We start from the raw sequence: 18266 nt of genomic DNA, 5'->3' as shown, positions 1-18266 counted from the left end.
TGGGAAAATTTACACAGTATTCTAGACTGAAAAGTGCTAATTTGTATATTCTTACAAGGTACGGGGTATGGTCCTGCATTTTGAGACAAACTGATGGCATATATTAAGAGCTATCAATTGGCTATTAGATCTAGCTATATATGCTGTGGAACCAACGCTTATGCCCTGTCACGTTGGTTAGAAGGGTCGTATGAGTATTCGGATGGTTCGTCGAACTCCTCCTCCTTCAACTCTCGCAGGAAGCCTCCTTGGACCAGCTCCTCAACACTAGTTTTGAGATAAATCTGAGAGCCAAAGCCTGGTTGGCCAAACCAGCTAGCTACCGGACCTAAGAAACCCGAGAATGGTTTCATTACCTCATAAACGTGATAGTTGTCTGGGTAGTTTCCTGTTTTGCCTGGTGCGAGGTTTGACGGCGGCAGCGAACGCGAGATATATGGCGATCCCAAAGGCGCAACAAACTTGCCCTTCGGGCTTCCAAATCGGTCCAGTTTTCTTCCCTTGGTTAGAGGAGCCTCAGCCATTATTGGTTTGCCCTGAGAGTCGAGCGCGAAGCCGTCGAATTCTGGATAATTGAACCACTTCTTTGGGTCTAAGTCCCCAGCCCATCTTAAAATGAACTCATCCGCGCAGAGGCCACCATATCTATAATATGTCGCTGTTTCAACCGACACGGGGAAACGGCTTGGTAGGGTCAGCGGTCCAAGCCGTGGGTCTCCGCACACTGAGTCTGCAAATTCGGGATTGAATTTTATATGCTTGCACGGGTCTGGAAAGCATCTTCTTGGGAATATATCTGGCTGAATATTTTGTCCATATGTAAGATTCGGCTGTTCAGTGAGAAGGATATCGAGTGGTGGCATACATAAACTATACCTCTTGTCGGGCTGATAGTCCCTGGTTTGTTTGAAGGGGAGTTGCTGACACTGCCCCTAAGAAGCCGAAAGATGCGGCATAGGATAACAGCTTTGAGAGCTTCATCTTTGTCGTGTGTAATGCTTTTCGTGGGTGTTCTCGTCAACGTTGGATCGATGGAGGGCCAACAGAGGGGATAGGACACCCTTTATATGTACTGCACTGCATGAGAGGTGCATCCCAATGTTTCCATAATGGCCTCAAAATGGAGCTGGTTATTATGCACTTCTGTCCAATGCATGGATCATTTGCGTTTGGTATATCAACAATTAGATTTCGACCCTGGCTCTTCCAGTTGTCCAGGGATGCTGTGCTCCACGGCTACAGGCATTTTTTGTACCTGGATAACCTGAGGCAGCTAACAAAATGGATATTGTTGGATTGTTCATGATCATAGGAAGGGCCAAAAATGGGCCCCTATCTGTGTCTTTTCGGTAAAAGCTTCCTCGTCATTGAGTCCTGGTATTTAATATTTCGGTCCTGAGGCAGATTTTGGCAGTGTGATCTTACGATCAGAAATAAGCTTGTCAACGGGTGATAGGTAGCCAAGGAAATGGTTAAGCTTACTTCGCTACTTAACTGTTGACTGGCTAGGTTGGTGGGTAATCAGTGGGGTTGACAGCAGCGGCTCCTCAACGCTCGACTGTCAGGTGAGGCTGCGAGATTCGATATGTCCGATAGGCCAAGCATTGGATGGGGGCATTCATGCCTGAACCCCGCCCAGATACCTTGGAAATACTGGATCGAGAATATTCTCTCATTTAATGAGTGTTCCAAAGCTCCTTTGCGCCGTTTGATAAACTCATCTCGATCGAGACTTGATTTCGGTCGAGACTTGATTCAAACCCGTTTAGATGAACCCTTTCGACTTTGAGCGAACAAAGCTCAAGATTTCTGGGGTGGGTTTTGAAGGATTCCAAATGCACAGCATTCAACATGCCATCGTCGACCGGAGATGTAATATTTTCAAGTTCAAAAATTCTCCGAGGAGTGCCGCGTACCTTGACACAAGGGCTGACGGCAACCAGTTGTGGGCTTTTATGATCTTCCTTGACACGAGTGCTCCGTACAGTTGAAAATATACCCGCTTTGCTCTCCCAGTGAAGCTCCAGGGATACGATATTCTTACGTCCAATGGACCCGATTGACATGGAAAAGCTGATAAAATCCTCGATATTCTCGATGAAAGCTGCATTCTGGTAGGAGAACGGGAAAGTCCCACATCATTTGCTTGTTGGGATCAAGCAATGAAAGGTGGATATCCAGGAGAAATGGAAGCCCCTCAAATTACCTAGTCCGGCGAGAAATGTTGAGGTATCAAATTTTTCGTTCATCAACAAGTGGGCCATTTGTGGCCCTGAGTAGCAAAAGTGTAAATGATATCATGAATCTCGGGTGATAGCATAGGAACCGGGCTTTTCTAGGTACTGGACGAAGTATTTTGGAACTGCGGTCGTATATGTCAGTCCACCATTCGGTGTTCATGATGGAAATATCTGATATCTCCTCCCGGAGTAACCCAGTTACTTCGTGGTTGGTAGTATCTTCGATACCTCATTCTCGGTCAGCACAAGGGCCAAATTGAAGCCAAGGTGATATTCGATATACGCTAGTGAAACTATACAGGCCTGCTGGACTGTTATGCTCAATATAAACCCTATCTTGGCCATGTTCGATTGCCTAAAGGTGCATTAGTTAGAAGTCAGGATTAGTCATCCTCTTGTGTCTGTAGAACTCGCAGATGGCTCATGTTCCGTTGTGGACATGGGGCATAAGGCCTTTTTGTCCCATGGTCCTGTGGTCCATGTTCCGACATTAGATGATATTCAATCTTCCTGTAAGCCAATGCGAACATACCCTGGAGAAAGGTGCGACAAAGGCATTTCTTCTTGGCAGCCCCCGGTCATCTAGCATTTCACTTTGCTTTTTATATCCATTGAGCTCCTTTCTGGTTCTCTCAGGGCTGTCGCGGGCACTGGGGTGAGGTCGGAATGTTGCTTCTCACAGGGCCGGCTGCGTATTGCCACCTGGTACCTGAGCAGTCTTTCCATCTCCTCGAGAGACAAGACCTGCCTTTTCTTCGCCACGTTAAAACTATGTCATCCAGTGTCATGATGGTGAAATGGGTAAACGACACCGTTTAGCAAATATGTAAATGCCTTGGTTGATCTGAAATTATCTGACCACAGTGCTGCGTTGGTTTCGAGTTGGTACATCGGCTAACAAGCCAGGTACCCCGGCAACGGAACTGTTATAGCCAGGGATTTGTAGTTAACAAGTTACTCCAAGCCGATATTCGCTTGATGGCATGGTTGTCAATAGCTAACAATTCTAGATAATAGAATCATGTACTTCGTACGCTAACTGAATCCCAAGGTCGCAGTCTGATGTTGTTCAGTTTTGAGGATCGCTAACTTAGTTAGCTAGTATTAGCGAGTTAACTAACTAATGAACTAACTAAGTTAAACTAGTTAAAATCCAGTTAACTCGTTAACTAAGTTAATTAACTAGTTAAGCCTTCGGGCCGCATGCTTAAATGTAATTAGTTAACAATGGCAAATGTGGGTTAACTAAAAATCTGTCGGTTCCTTCACTAACTAGCCTCTTCTTCGCGGTTATCCATTAGGATGTGTAATGCTGATGGCTGTTAATTATCTTACTGTATGGAGTATGGAGCATGGGTGCAGGGGATTCAGCCGCCTTGCACTCGTCTTTTACGACCATACCATATAGGTCTCTCTGGCAACATAGTTATGTACACTATGATTTCAGGGGGAGTCGTTGAAAATGTAATTCATTATATATATATGTACTCTGACAACATTTCTTAAAACGGAGTTGGCCTTACTAGGTTGACTGCCATCCCTATCTACGCAAGATGGGTTTATTAGATTGAATCTTCTTAGTTGAAGAAGCTGAAAATCAACTTGAACCGTGTTTTATGTAGGGGTGAACGAGATGATCGGGCGTCAACATATTGTAAGAAAGAGTGCATAAGCTGGTGTGATGTACATATTTTTTTTGCCGTCCAAAGTAGTGAGAAGGAAATATCATGATTCGAGTGATGATAATAGGGTATAGATGTAATGGCCGGATCATCGTACCGTAGGTGTGAGATGCGCTGAGAAGCTAGAATTCTCCGGTTCATCCCTCCCTCGCATTTCTCAAGCTTGAACTGGTCAACAACAACTTCCACAACAATAATCATGCCACCAGCATTATGTCTGTTCACAATCTTCGGTATAATGGTTGCTTCACTTGATAAATTAAAAAGGTGTGTATAATAAGTTACTGAATATATGTTTTTCTAGACCGTAATTATACATTGATAATCAGCGTCGTCTGCAACTTGCGAGTCTTGCTTGACCCTTGTGTGCTCTTTGTTTACATATATTACAGTATCTGCATCTAGAGTCATGTCAGCTTAGTAAATATGCTTCATTTTGTCTAAACTTACCTATTTCACCCTTCTTGTAGCACTCCTCTGCCCTCCGGACCTTGTAAATCTCATCCAAAATAACAAGTCTTTTACGAGGCTTTATGTGTCTGCGTACACCACGGCCCGCTTCTTCTAGCTTATCTGTAGTGATACCGTGTGTATCTCCAAGGTCGCGGAAGATGTGGATAAGGAGGCGTATACATTCCGACTCCATCTGGTAATTGAGTTCACGGCAGATGAGGTTTTCTGGCCACCAGCCGGGAGTGGCCTCCGTTGGAGGCCCCTTCTCGTCTTCGTCGTGTGAGTGATTGATTTCATTGCGCGGGTCCATCAGTTTGGCGTATGACTTTGCTATGTGGAGACAGTTGTTGTGCTGGAAGGCTGCAAGGGCGGATTCATAGTAGGCCTTGACCTTCTGCTCATCTCCTATCTCAAGGGATACCATCTCCACGCTATCGGGCTCTTTGTCTAGCTGGGGCCTGGCATATGAGCAACAAGCGGACGATTTTTTTCCTATAATGGCATAAGTAAATATTATATCAAAGCAATAAAGACAACAGTGTATACCTGGTAGTGAAGAAGAGCTAGCTTCCTCTCCTGTACTTTGTTGTGGTTTTCTAAATGCCAATGGAACAGAGTACCGCTGGGAGTGCGGGTAAGGGTACTGCAATTGCGACGCTTTTCTAGAACCGACCATTTTCAGAGTCTCAAAGTTTGTCGAGTCTATATGTCCAAAAAGAAAGAGGTGTTTTATCAAGCGAGGCTTAAATATATGGAATGGGATTGTGATCTATATACGGAGTAAAGGGAGTGGTATATTAAAAAATAAACACGAAGTAAATAAATAAACAACAAACATAACTACAGATGATAGTTACTGCGGTCTGTACGGAGTAAAGTCAGGGACAAATTTCTTTAACAACTGGTTCAGGGGTGGTAGTACTTTTGAAAAAGCAAATTTGGCATTGTTTCAATACAGTCCAGACTAGTTGGATGTTAACTAAGGCTGTGAAGCCTAGAGGGGCCCATGTGCATAATATTGGGTGCAAGGACAGCAAAACGATAGAAAAACAAATATAGAGCTAGATCCCAGCCGTTGGTACGGAGTACAGTTCAGCAGCTAACTAACTAGTTAACGGTCAAAGAGACCCTTCCCAACCAATCTTGAAAGACAAGAGAAAGTACGGAGTACTCCGTACTCCGTACTGGGTGCTGTTAGTCGATGCTGAGAGTAAACAGTTATAAGAATCACAGCCATAGATTTTGGAACAGCACCAAATACGTAGTGTATACTCCGTAATATATAATATATATATATATATATATATATATTATACTCGTAGATCCGATCTGCTGTCACTCGTTGTACGGATGATTGCTCTATCATCCCATATCAACGATGCGGAGGGTAACGCCACCTGTGAGAGGCCAAGGCCACAATAAACTTCGACTCAGCGAGCAAAGTTCCGGGATCCACTCACGGCCCGGCCCCGCGAGAAGTTTAAACCAATCAATTGTCTCGACTTGCTTCGCCTTGTTGACTGCACGACCAGCCAGTCCGTCGAAAAACAACTGGGGGCGCGCTCCAGATAACTAAAGAGCAAGGCCCTGTGCTTTCTGTCATGCCAGTGTCATATGATGGATTTGGCGGGTGAGATAACCCTCACGTGATAAGGTGCCCTCTCCCTCCTGAATTCCTCGAAGCGAATTCAGTGACTCGGCTCATCTCCACTCAAAGTCCTCAACACCCTCAGCATCTCGGGCCCCTCCCAACCAGGAATCACGACTACTTACAGCCAGAAATACAAGGAGGGTGTTGAGGGCTTAATGATGGAAGCCTTCATGCAACTCACTCAAAATCGCTTCTAGTAACGAAGGATGTTAGTCACCTGTCTTAGTTACATTTCCCAATGAACGATCGCCAGCAGGGGAGGGGGATCCGGTAAATAAGGCATTATCAGGCTTCTCAGGCGCAATCGCCCACGGCCTCTGGTTAGCAAACGACGGTAGCGGTTGCGGAGTGCCCAAGAAACAAGGGACTTAGCGATGATCCTGTTACACGGGACGGAATGCGACCAGGAAGAATACATACGGGCACTCGGGTTGTGCGAAACATATCCCGTTCTATCAAGCTATCCGCACTAGTAAGCGCAAGTCTGAGGTCTCTCTGAAGTTTGGAAATGGCTAACATGGTGAGCTAGAACATACCACGGGAGTTAAGCATGGTTCTTAATGGCCATCTGGGCCGCAGAATAACACCCAAGCTCCCGCGATGAGATGACGCCACCACACGTATCCAGAAAATACGAGCAATCGATACAGATCTCAACCACTGGTACAAGGTACCCAATGACTGACGGCTGTTGCTAATGGGAGCGGCCAATGTAGGCACACCCAAGCTCTCCCAGAACATTGGTTTCTTTTCCATCCACGAATGAAGGAATAAACGCCATTGCTGAGACGGCGCATTGGCGAGGAGCATAGTGTAATGAGTTGGCGTAGGTCAATGTATCACACCCAGTACTTGCAAGGCCAGGCAGACAGTGATATAGATGATGTCGATCCAACTTGTAACTTAGCGGAATGAGGGTTAACCAGGCTGGAGGCTGTGACCAACAGAGGGCTACAGGCAAACAATCTGTCAGGTTTCCAATGGCCACCCTTTCCATCATGTCATATCCTGTGGAAACCAGGATTGTTTCCTCGTCTTTTAATACCCCCTACTTCTATTTAACAATTACGCTTAACTGAAGAGGCCCAGAGCATGTCAGGGAACATAAAAGGACGACTCACAGAATCAAGAGATGAAAGTTTTCTGCAACGTAGAATCTCTTGATACTCAGCGATGGGACGGAGTAGTTTAGAGCTGCCCCATTGGCCACAGAATACCTTCGAGCTCAAAATAGATATCAGTGAAGTTATTAGCATGATATACCAATTACCTCAATAATCGGATTCGAAACTGTTGAATCTAGGGTTGACTGCAATCTTGATTGCCTTCTCATATTGATATAGACTTGTGAGGGGAAATCGCTTGAGTTACAATATATGCGGATATGCGTTGATGGAGGTCACACAAGTTAGCCTATGTGGACAACAGGAACCAAGGTCCCAACTCAATAACTATTGAGAACGATGAGCATCCAAGTAATCTATTCTGGAAGACCTTTCTTGTGTTACATCACATACTCCATAAAAGAGCTGGAAGGTAAACAAAGGTTTACATGGGAGTCTCCAGGAAGACACTCCCTACACTCGATATCGGCTTTCATCATGTTTCAGTGTGGAACTTCATGTATATAGTTACTGATCTTGGGCTTACGTTCTACCATCACCAGATCTCATAGATCACATTAGGCCATCCTCTACCGTCAATTCACCCGCCATTCCTCTTTCTCGGCAAGATCAAAAGTATTGCTGGATAATTTGGAGAGCGAGAGAGGGGGGAAGAGGCTGAGTATGTCTTCGACACAAGAACTAAGTAACTACGGATAGTCATACTCTCATATTGGAGCAGTTGGCATCAAGGGGTAACTATATCGAGCGCGTTGTCGCAGTCAGATGGACGTGTCGGGGCAAAGCACAGCCACCAGAACGCAACCCAGTCGTGGCTGGTATTAGTTGTCATTAATAACTAATAGTTAGTTAGTCTGTTCAAGGATGGCTTTTACACCAATGCATCGCTGAGACATTCACGGGGGCTGGAGTTAAGAATCGCCCCCAATAATAGTGATGGTTGGTTTCAAGTCCCAATTCAATAATGCTTGCAAAATGTAGCGCTAGGTACAGACCCTTGTCAGAAGTCCAGGACGGGTAAGTCGCAAGAGAAAAGATTGAAAGGCTGTCTGGAGCTTGAGAATCGAGCCACCTCACGCCGTGTTCTGAAGCCTTCCAATTGTCGACGTTGTTTTCCTTTCTTTCGCTTTCACTGCTGGACGTTGATGTTTTTTTCGTTTCAGGAACACGGAAACACGTGACCGCCCCTCCGCCGGCGGGCTCAGCCTTTTCGACTTCGACTGCGCAACTTCAGGCTCAGAAACCAACAACCTACTCCTGCAGCCACATCCAACATTGCACGTCTCCGATGTGAGGGCCAGCAGTTTGCTGTGAATTTTTATTTTTGGACCAGGGGCTCGCCAATGAAAGCCCAAGCCAAGCAGTTGTACTGTTGGAAACGCCCAATACCCCTGTGCTTTTACTATTATGCGGATCATAATTGGGCCGCTATTAACTAGATGGCCCTTTGTGTGCTTGTCTTTTGCACCCACAAATTAGCAAAACAGACCCCTCATCGTTGCGGTATTTGTTCTTCCCCATAACTCGAACGGGCAAGTGATATGAAGATGTTTCCCGCGTCGAAAAATGGCCCTCGCTTACAGTGCTGGGAGAAAGGGGCTGTTAGCACCTAACTACCCAGAGTACAGGCAGGGACAACAATTAACTAAGTTTATCTGCACCCTCTAAGAGGATAGAAGGCTTATTATGCCTGGAGATGCCAGCTAGGGTGCCCTGGCATCGACCAGGGAGCTTAACTGGGCAGTGCCAGCTATTGTTATTTAGAGCAGCTCCCATCCTCGGAGCTGTTCAATTTTAGTTTGTTATTTTCACTGTTGAAATTTCTGTTTATTCAAGCCATTATTCTTCATTTACAAGAAACAACGGAATAATATCAGTTCCTTGGGCCGGAAAGGAGTGTGAGAGAATCAAGCAGACGGTACTGACTGGATCTGCAGCTATTTCCGAAATAAGATGGCCCCTCAACATCCCTCTAATGGCTCAACTTGTGACTCACACGCCTTCGAGTCCCTAGAATCGATAGTGGAGTTAACATTCATTGCTCTTTTTTCACTATGTGGCCTGGTTCTAGTATATATCTATAGCCTCGGGCGAAAACGGGCCCATAGAAATGGTCACGCAAAGGAGGGGGCACTTTGGACAGTTCTGGCATTGTCTCTTGGAGCCGAACTAATGTAAGTCAATACATGATCATTGTTGTTGATACTATCACTGACTTAGCCACGACAGAGTGCATACGCTGGACCTTGCGAATACAGTTTACGGCGAATGTGCATCATCGTTTACGGCCATACTTCCTATCTTCACGATCGGAATTGCCAGCACCTGTCTCGATCTTCTCTCCGGATTTCTATTACTTGCCGCCACGCTGCTTCCAATAACTCGGTTGATGTATGAATGTGCCGGTGGGATAGTACCACGTGGTTCCTCGATCAGCCATAAAATTCTTATCGTGCTTATGGGGGCCGACTTGATTGCATGTATTGCATTATTGATATGGCTTATCACCGATACCAATGTGGACATCAACCTGGCCAAACGGTTTTTCAACGGGATTTATTCGGGCCTGACAGGGATCTTCCTCATCTTATATTATGTGCTAGGACTTATTGGATCATTAATGGGTTTTATCAACCATATAATTGCGATTAGGAAAGCTCCTCAGCTTCGCAGGAGTGGTGTATGTGATGACCCGAAAACGTTACCCTGTTTTCTACTCTCCATATCCTGCTTGATTTTTATTAACCCCTTTTCTAGAACTTGCGGACACTTGCACACCTTCTCACGATAGCTCAATTTTCCAAGTACGCCGTTCATATTGTCGTGATATGGGTCAAAGATGACATCGTGGGATATATCCTCCAAAGGACATTTCTACTTGTGGCAATTGCCACTGCACTGTACTATGTGCCAAGTGCAGCATTGGCATCTGCGAATAATGCCGAACCACCACGGTATGAGCAGGGGGCTGAGCCACCTGTGTACAGTACACAGTACTCCCCCTTGAACACGTTCCCTCGCGATGAGGCACGCTATTCCCAGAGCAATGCAAACATGACCGAAACTTATGACGTGCCACCATTACCCCCCGTGGGAAAACCACAAGAACTGCCAGGCGGGTATACCGAAGTACCACAGCAATCAGACTATCCACCGCAGCCATCATTGCCGTCATCTGGAAACTATTGCCACCCCGTGGAACTTCCGCATCAGGCCAACCAGTCCTCATGAGTATCAACCCGGCAAGATCCAGATTATGTCACTTTCTACGTCTTCTTAATATACTCGATGTGTCTCCATGTATGATAATTATACGAACCCATTACTACCAGATGGCCAACGGCGATCAACCGGAGAGGCAGTATATAAACGAGGGGCGGAAACATATACGTTTCTCTTCGAGCCTTATGAGCTGGGAGGGGCTATGGTCTATACCTTTCACCTCCGTTATACCCGAAAAATATTTCGAGCTGCAATGTTTTGGGCTATAATCCGTCCACAATTCACCTTAATCACGGATAGATTTGGCTCATACTCCTTTAGCATTTATAACCATTGCCAAATTCCGACTTGAACTGTGTATTGCCCTCATTCATTAGCTTGCATTCATCGGTCCAAATATGAAAGGCGAAGCACCCTTGTCGTCAAACATTCAAAGGGGAATCGCACAATATCATCGCTGGCGTATGGATGGTGAACCGGACCTTGTTACGACATACAACCATCCTGTACACCTTTGACGCAGGCGGACATTCCAGGCCAAGAAGCAAGGTAACTATCTACTCGCTCACTGAATACTACTCTTGGCCAAAGGCATGCCAATTAATTGAAATGCGTGCGTCTTTTCGGACTCTTTAGCTCGCACAACTCACGCCGTAGTTTGAATAGAAAGCGAATAGAACTATATTCCATCAATAGAGCTTGAAGTCCCCCTGAGCAAAGAGTTGTGAGTGCTTATTAATGATTGAGTTATATTTAGCCTATACACTATATTAAGACTAGTGTGCAATTTTCAGCCAATAGTAATCTTTATTTAAGGTTACATATCACGTGGCTTGTATTATAGTAGAATGACCAATATTTCCCGTGCGGATCCCCATAGAAGTGTTATTCTCCACAGTGACAAGACGACCAACTGTCAACCACATCTTGAAACCTCACAACACGTACCCCGTAGGATGCAATAATCTCAACGCCAGTTCGCGATGGTGGCCCCGATATTGACGGTGATGGTGACGATGATATGGCAGCGCTGACTGCTCGGTAAGCAAGGCGCCAGAAAGAGAGGGTAACCTTCCGGCTCCTTGGTTTAGCACAACGTTGTACCTTGTCGATACGCTAGCAACGACTGAGTTATAAATATCCCTGACTGACCAGCCACAGCAAGGACGGCCTCCGATCCAATCGATACTAAACGTGCTTCTACGACTTGCTCAGTCTCTCCCACGTTTTTCTTTTTTTCCCAATATACCCCAACTCGCGCATTTGCCGCTCGATAAGCCTGGTACCTGCTTCTGGCACCATGGATATATGGGAGGTGCTGGTACTGCAAAGCCTATCGCTACTATATGTAGATGCGTAATAGTGTGGGACTCCTGGCTCCTTTGCGTGGGAACCCCCATGGATACTCTTTCAGTTTTCCATGGCAGCATGGCCGGTCTTCGTACGTACGGAAACCGGGGAGGCCACAAGACACAAAGAGATTATTGACGCCTCACCTAGCTTACAGAAGCGCTCCTTTAAGCAGCTGAATGCTTCTAGCTAAGCTGACCTGCCAATCGTTCTGTCATTTGACAGAGGATCCTCGCTGTCTCTGGCTGCCTGTCTGTGGAGTCGAGTGAGGCTCTGTGGTGGCCATCGAGCGTTCCCCAAGAACAACATCTATCAAAGGACACTCCAGGGACAGTTTGTTTCCTCCTTTAAGCCTTCGTCATTACTTCTTCTTGTTTGATCAACCGGTTTCCCCCCCGTCGTATTACTTGCATGAGCGTTGGCTGGACGTTTGCTTTTTGGCTTGACCTCTCCGTGACACAAATCTAGTACCGGCGTTGCATTTTAGGCGTGTCACTTTCACCCTGATATATAATCAGCTTTTACACATACCTGATCCAGATGGCTATCTTCTGAGTGGATTGTGGATCCTTGCTCAACCTCTTACAATACCGACTTACTTACTTAGAGGTTATATACCCACGGTCCGGCCTATAAAGGGAGTACGAATACCGTCATCATGAGCTTTGGATGGTCTGCTGGGGACATCTACCAGCTTATTGTAGCCTGCCACACACTGGTATCAAACTGTACTCTGGGGCCAACGTCTGCTCTCCAAATAGTGCATGGTCTGGCTGTGGAGATTCAGGAACTCGAACGCCTACTGCAGCAGCTTCAGAAACTCGTTCAAGATGGCGGCGAGACCTCCTGCATCGATCTGCGCGGAATCGAGGATACGCTGCGTGACTGTCGCACCCATATGCAAAAGTACAACAACCTGCAGCAGGCTTATGAAAATCATCATAGAAACAACACAGACCCCGTCGTAGCAGGAGAGAGACGGCCATCTACCACTTCAACCACAGGGGGACGTACTAGAGAAATCCTTATCTCAGGTAGGAACGCAGCCAGAGTAGGCGGGGAACTGGTCAGACATGCTACCTGGGGAAGTGGCCAGGTATCTGCTCTCCAAGACCGGGTTTCGCGTCATAAGCAGTCTCTGACACTCTACCTTACAGTGCTGGAACGGTACGCTTCAACCTCACACATTACCCTGCTATATATATACTGACAACATGCGTATAGAGAACGAAGCATCCGCATGGGTAAAAGGCTACAAAGTGTTGAGCGCATGATCCATGAGCTTCATGCCGAAGCTATGCCTTTGACTCGCACCTACCCCCTCCAGCGTGTTGGGTCTATTCCTAGCTCAGGTTTGGGCATTTCAGACGGTTCTCCTGCAGACGGTGATCGTTATCATATAATGCTAGAAGCTGTCGAGCGCCAGCGTGAATACGCCATGCTCCAACGTGCTCTCGCTGAAACCGGTAATGACCAGGAATGGGAGACTATTTGTGACCAGCTTGATCGGTTCCATAGACGAGTCCTGAATGTCATTGAACGCAAGACGAACTCTACTGCTCAACACGGTTGCAGGAGCGAGCATGGATCTCAAAGCGAAAACGACATCGAACTAAACAGGACGCTGCTGAACATGTCAAGAGGCTCACTCAGGTCCCCTGCGAATGAAAATCAATCGTACCGTCGCAGACGCCACGCAGCGTTTGAGACCCCACTTGAAAGAATCTCTGATGAAATTGAGACGGAAACCGATCACCAGTCTTCTCATATATCACTTAGTGGCACCGAGGAAGTAGCAGACGGGCCAGGGAATCCGATTTACCGTACCTTATCGACAGTTACATTACCATCCTACACACCATCGGTATTCTCCGATTTCACGTCAACAAGCACTGCTGCCACTGAGGATACTGCAGTTACAGCTACCAATGCCGCACATATGGAAATACCCGGTAGTCATAATAAACCTTCATATATGGCTTCCCCAACGCAACCTCTCTCAGCTAGTCCATCAACCGTCAACTCTCTTTCTATCCCGCTATCAACAAGTCCTGGGTCAATCCATTCATATTCAACACCAATTAGCCCTAGGTTTGCGCCAAGACAGAGTCCTTCAAATGCACGCGATTCCATATCTAGCTACGCCAGTACAGCACCAAGTGTTGTCAGCATAGAGAATGGGAATGCTCCGTTGCGCAGTAGGGGTTACAGCAATGGAAATGGCAGTTCTTTCCCTCCCTCACCGGGCATGGTGTCGAGACGGGACACAGATGATTCGGGCCATCATTTGAGTTGTGGCTGGAAGACTATTCCACTTAATGGCAGCGTAAGAATGTAAGTACTCTTATAATAAATATATACAGGTACTTCCTTTTGGGTGCACATGCTAATTGATATACAGTTCATGGCATGATCATTCGACATCAGTTCGATGCATCCTCTCTGCGGGTTACAAGAGCGACGGGAGAATGTGTGCAATTCGCGCAACGGATCCCACAAATCTAGCCGAAAAGCTACCTATTCTCAGGTGTAAGATTCGCTAGTTTCTTATCGCCATGCAAACGTTCTAATATTGCAATAGTGTCCTCAGCTGAAAGGCGAACGATTCCTCATATCGAACCGCCTGGTGACCGCGATAGAAGCCATGAAGCAGGAGTTATATACTTCATAAAGGCGCCCAAAACAAAATATGGCGAGCACCCAAAGTACTACATTGAAGATCCAGATGGTAAGCTTAGTTTTCCTCCCCCCTCTATATTTTATTCGACCAAAAGGCCGAAGGCCGAAGGGACTAACATGGTTGTGGCGTAGATCTCATCTATCTACAAAGTTTAATCTTTGGAAAAAATCTACTTCTCTCGATGCTGGTGCAGAAGATATCTAGTGTGAATGGAAGAGAATCAGATCGCCAGTATCTACGAATATGGGAAGAGACGGACGGCGAAGGGCACGACGGAGATACATCGATTCTGTATTTTGCCTCTGCAAGGGAACGACCTCGGTATATTGAAGTTCATCGTGAGTTTGCTAACCAACAAGCTAGCCAACCGTCAGTTTATCGGCTCTACTAACAGTATCTTAGGAAATAATATCGACCCTGGATTTAGAAAAAGCCATCGCAACTTGGTTCTTGAACTCCAGCTTCTGCAATCTGGCCAACATCTACGAATCACTTTCTTGTCCGAATCAGGTTTGTCTCCCGCATCCTTCAATGCTCAAAGCATCCATGTTACATGGCCCCGAAGTTCTCTCTTTTCTCATGTCTCTTCCTCGTTATCGTTCATCTTACTGACCATGATGGTTGCTTAGACCTGCAACTCTTTACCAAAACACTCTTTAAACACGAACGCCCCCCTGCATTGCAAGTCCCTCGTGTGCCTTCGCTGTTCGCTGATGGGTCAGCCGCCCTCCCATGGGGGACCCCCTAGCTCGGTCCCTTGTCCCTTAGCTTACCCCTAGAAACTGTCTAAACCTTAAAAGGTCAACGCCTAAGCCACCCCAACGCAGGCTGACAGTATCTCGCCCCATTCTCGCAAGCTCCTGTCCAACTGCTATTGCCAGTCATATTCAGCCTGGCGGCCTCAGTCGGTCTGCTCGCATGGCTCTTCGCTTCCTGTATCGTCAGCTCACATGTGCTTCAGGCATCAGACGGAGCCTCTTCGTCGCTTAACCGGGCGTTCTCGCTCGCAAATCTATTTTTAAATATTGTCTGTTCCCAGTCTACATAGACTATGTCATGGTTATTATTGCCATCCATAGCCTTTCCAGCCCTGCATGTATACAAATATCCGCTTACTCCACTGCCTTGTCAACTTTCACTTTCAATTGCAAGAACCTTGGCTTCGTATCATGAACGTTGCCATGCCTGCCCTTCAGTCTGCCTGATTGATGGTCCTCGTCTGTGGTATATTCGAACTCTGACTCCTGACTCCCTGCGCCTCCTCCAGAGCTTTTGAGCATTGCCATCTTGGCATACTTTGAGCCTCATGGTGTATACATAAGTCTCGAAGACAGCTCCAGGCTCGGCCAACGCGCACTGCTACCCCCTTGGGGAACAGTCACAACTCTCAATTACTCGAAGAGGATACGTTTATAGCTGCTCACACAATAAAGCCGCCTACCTCTGCTATAACTGCAGGGAGTGGGGAGTTGTTAACCATGAAGATGCCGGTTTCATTTAAGGTGAAAAACCGTACGGTTAACTTCAACTATATTCCTGTAAGTTGTGCTTTGGGCCAGCAGTTTATCGACAGCTCTGAACATACAAAATATAGGACCTCGACCTCCGACGTCGCCGTGTGTTCGATGAGCTCGATGCCACTCACTTCCAGAGCCTCGTTGTGTTCGTCGCTGGAATTGGTTTCTTCACTGATGGATACGATGTACGTTACCCCACGATACCAAAAAGTAGCTGTTGGATGCTAAAGAATAACCGATTAGATATTTGCCGTCGGAATGATTATCCCCATGCTGGCTCACGTCTACTGGCAAGGCACCATGCCAATACACATCGAAACAGGCATGAGAGCCGCCACTTTACTAGGCACAATTATCGGACAGTTCGTCTTCGGGATACTTGCTGACCTCTACGGGAGACGGAAGATGTACGGCTTCGAGCTTCTTATCGTTACACTGTCGACTATTGGGGTTACAATGGCGGCCGACGGTGCGTCTGGTTCTATGAGTATTGTCGCATGGTTGATCGCATGGAGATTCATCATGGGTATTGGCATTGGAGGTGACTATCCGCTCTCTGCAGTGATCACCTCTGAATTCGCTCCAACTCGATCGCGGGGCCGGATGATTTCCACGGTTTTCTATATGCAGCCTTGTGGTTACCTCGCTGCAACACTGGTGGCGTTGATAGCGATTGTTGCGCATCGCGGCAGTATTCCGCAGAATATCCCCACGCGGGTTGAGGACATTGTATCCTGTATGGATAATCCAGAGTGCCGACGTGCAATGGACAGCGTGTGGAGGTGGGTGATTGGCATCGGTGCTGTACCATCTGCCATTGCCATATTCTTTAGATTCAGTATTCCTGAGTCTCCACGGTACACGATGGAAGTGCTAAATCGACCAGACGAGGCACTCGAGGATGTCAACGAGATGGGTTGGCAGCGAGTACCCCAAAAGACTATCACTCCAGGTGATGTTGAGATGCAACTACCTCCACCAGAGCAACAGTCTCAATCTCAGCGGCCACCCATGGCAGAAGGAAATAACCTACAGGCGGAAAAACCACCAACCTTCTCTCATAGGCCTGCCTCGGCAATATCAAATCCATCCAATCAGCCGGTATCCAATGATTGGAGCCATTTTGATCCCCGTCAGCACCAACGGAGCACTTCACGAGCGACAGACGGTGCCTCACAGCGTTCACCACGTCGTGTCTCGCGTACACATACCGTCTCCAGCGCCCATTCTGGCGCTGGATCATCCTTATCCTTTTCTACATCTAATGATGATGAACCAGCAGATAGTACATTGGTAGAAGATGATTTCTCACCTCCTACTAAGGAAGCTAGCCAATGGGCTCGCTTCCGTACTGGCTTTTACAATCATTTCATCACCAACGGCCACTGGCCCACCCTCCTCGGCACATCACTTGCATGGGCCTGCTTCGATTTCGCATTTTATGCTCTAGGCCCCAACTCATATAAAGTGGTGGGGAAGATATTCAACGAAAGTGTACTATGCTTCCCCGGCGTTATCAAACATGGCGGCCAGATGCCGACCCCTTGTCTTCCCCCTAACCGCAGCTTATACGAAGATGTCCTCCAGAATGCATGGCACTCGCTCATCATTGTTTCTGCAGGCTCAATAACAGGTGGCCTGGGCATGATAAAGCTAATTAAACGCAATTCTCCTCGCACTATCCAACTGTACGGCTTCATTGTTTTGGCCGTGATCTTCGTTATCATCGGCGTCTGCTTCCAGGTTGTTAACAGATCTACTTCTGTGCCACTAATTGCATTCCTCTACGTTCTTTCTCAGATCTTCTTCGAGATCGGTCCTAATGTCACTACCTTTATGATTCCAGCCGAGTTGTTCCCAACTCGATTCCGCTGCACCGCCCACGGCATCTCCGCGATGACTGGGAAGATTGCATCTGTCTTGGTACAGGTATTCGTTGCTTATGCACCCATTGGCCCCTACAAGCCATCTGACAACAACCCTTCCGACCCCAACTCCACAGATACCAAAGCTCAATGGCTAGGGTACGTGGTTATCATATTTGCTGCCTTTATGGTGCTTGGAGCCGCGGTTACGAAGTGGCTTATCCCTGAAACAAGACAGGTTGATGGTCTCGCAAGGCCACTGGAAGAGTTACAATATCTTGCTAAGATACGGAGACCAGCAAAGAAGAAGGCTGCTGCGCCTGAGCCTGCGAATGCCCAGGGAGCCTCTGCGGCTGCAAATGGGCCAAACGGCGTGCTTACCGGAGAAGGTAATGCTAATATGAATGTGTAAGGTTAAGTAGATAGGACTATGATATCATGTATAAGTAATGGGATCGGCTGGTAATTAGGGTACTTTGGCA

At 46.9% G+C, this 18266-nt stretch overlaps 6 protein-coding genes across 6 annotated transcripts; 3 read left to right on the top strand and 3 right to left on the bottom strand.

Moving 5' to 3' along the window:
* Nucleotides 1-158: 158 nt before the first annotated feature.
* ARB_02513 (uncharacterized protein) lies at nt 159-863 on the bottom strand (the record flags this gene model as incomplete). The annotated part of the gene is made up of 1 exon (XM_003011185.1): nt 159-863. One exon carries the CDS (start codon nt 861-863, stop codon nt 159-161), a length of 705 nt encoding a protein of 234 aa, XP_003011231.1.
* Nucleotides 864-1676: 813 nt separating this feature from the next.
* Nucleotides 1677-2264, bottom strand: ARB_02512 (uncharacterized protein; the record flags this gene model as incomplete). Its single annotated transcript, XM_003011184.1, has 2 exons — nt 1677-2104; nt 2207-2264. The coding sequence occupies 2 exons, from the start codon at nt 2262-2264 to the stop codon at nt 1677-1679; spliced, it is 486 nt and encodes a 161-aa protein (XP_003011230.1).
* Nucleotides 2265-3817: 1553 nt separating this feature from the next.
* ARB_02511 (uncharacterized protein) lies at nt 3818-5051 on the bottom strand (the record flags this gene model as incomplete). The annotated part of the gene is made up of 2 exons (XM_003011183.1): nt 3818-4206; nt 4373-5051. The coding sequence occupies 2 exons, from the start codon at nt 5049-5051 to the stop codon at nt 3818-3820; spliced, it is 1068 nt and encodes a 355-aa protein (XP_003011229.1).
* A 4052-nt stretch (nt 5052-9103) lies between these two features.
* ARB_02510 (uncharacterized protein) lies at nt 9104-10381 on the top strand (the record flags this gene model as incomplete). Its single annotated transcript, XM_003011182.1, has 3 exons — nt 9104-9324; nt 9371-9830; nt 9908-10381. The coding sequence occupies 3 exons, from the start codon at nt 9104-9106 to the stop codon at nt 10379-10381; spliced, it is 1155 nt and encodes a 384-aa protein (XP_003011228.1).
* A 1999-nt stretch (nt 10382-12380) lies between these two features.
* Nucleotides 12381-14793, top strand: ARB_02509 (uncharacterized protein; the record flags this gene model as incomplete). Its single annotated transcript, XM_003011181.1, has 4 exons — nt 12381-12889; nt 12947-14056; nt 14236-14450; nt 14534-14793. 4 exons carry the CDS (start codon nt 12381-12383, stop codon nt 14791-14793), a joined length of 2094 nt encoding a protein of 697 aa, XP_003011227.1.
* A 1087-nt stretch (nt 14794-15880) lies between these two features.
* On the top strand, nt 15881-18196 carry ARB_02508 (phosphate permease; the record flags this gene model as incomplete). Its single annotated transcript, XM_003011180.1, has 3 exons — nt 15881-15940; nt 15997-16104; nt 16163-18196. The coding sequence occupies 3 exons, from the start codon at nt 15881-15883 to the stop codon at nt 18194-18196; spliced, it is 2202 nt and encodes a 733-aa protein (XP_003011226.1).
* Nucleotides 18197-18266: the final 70 nt, after the last annotated feature.

Source organism: Trichophyton benhamiae, assembly GCF_000151125.1.
Source record: "Trichophyton benhamiae CBS 112371 chromosome Unknown contig00209.0, whole genome shotgun sequence".
Lineage (NCBI taxonomy): Eukaryota > Fungi > Ascomycota > Eurotiomycetes > Onygenales > Arthrodermataceae > Trichophyton > Trichophyton benhamiae.
The sequence above is the reverse complement of the archived record's forward strand: the minus strand, read 5'-3'. Positions and strand labels throughout refer to the sequence as shown.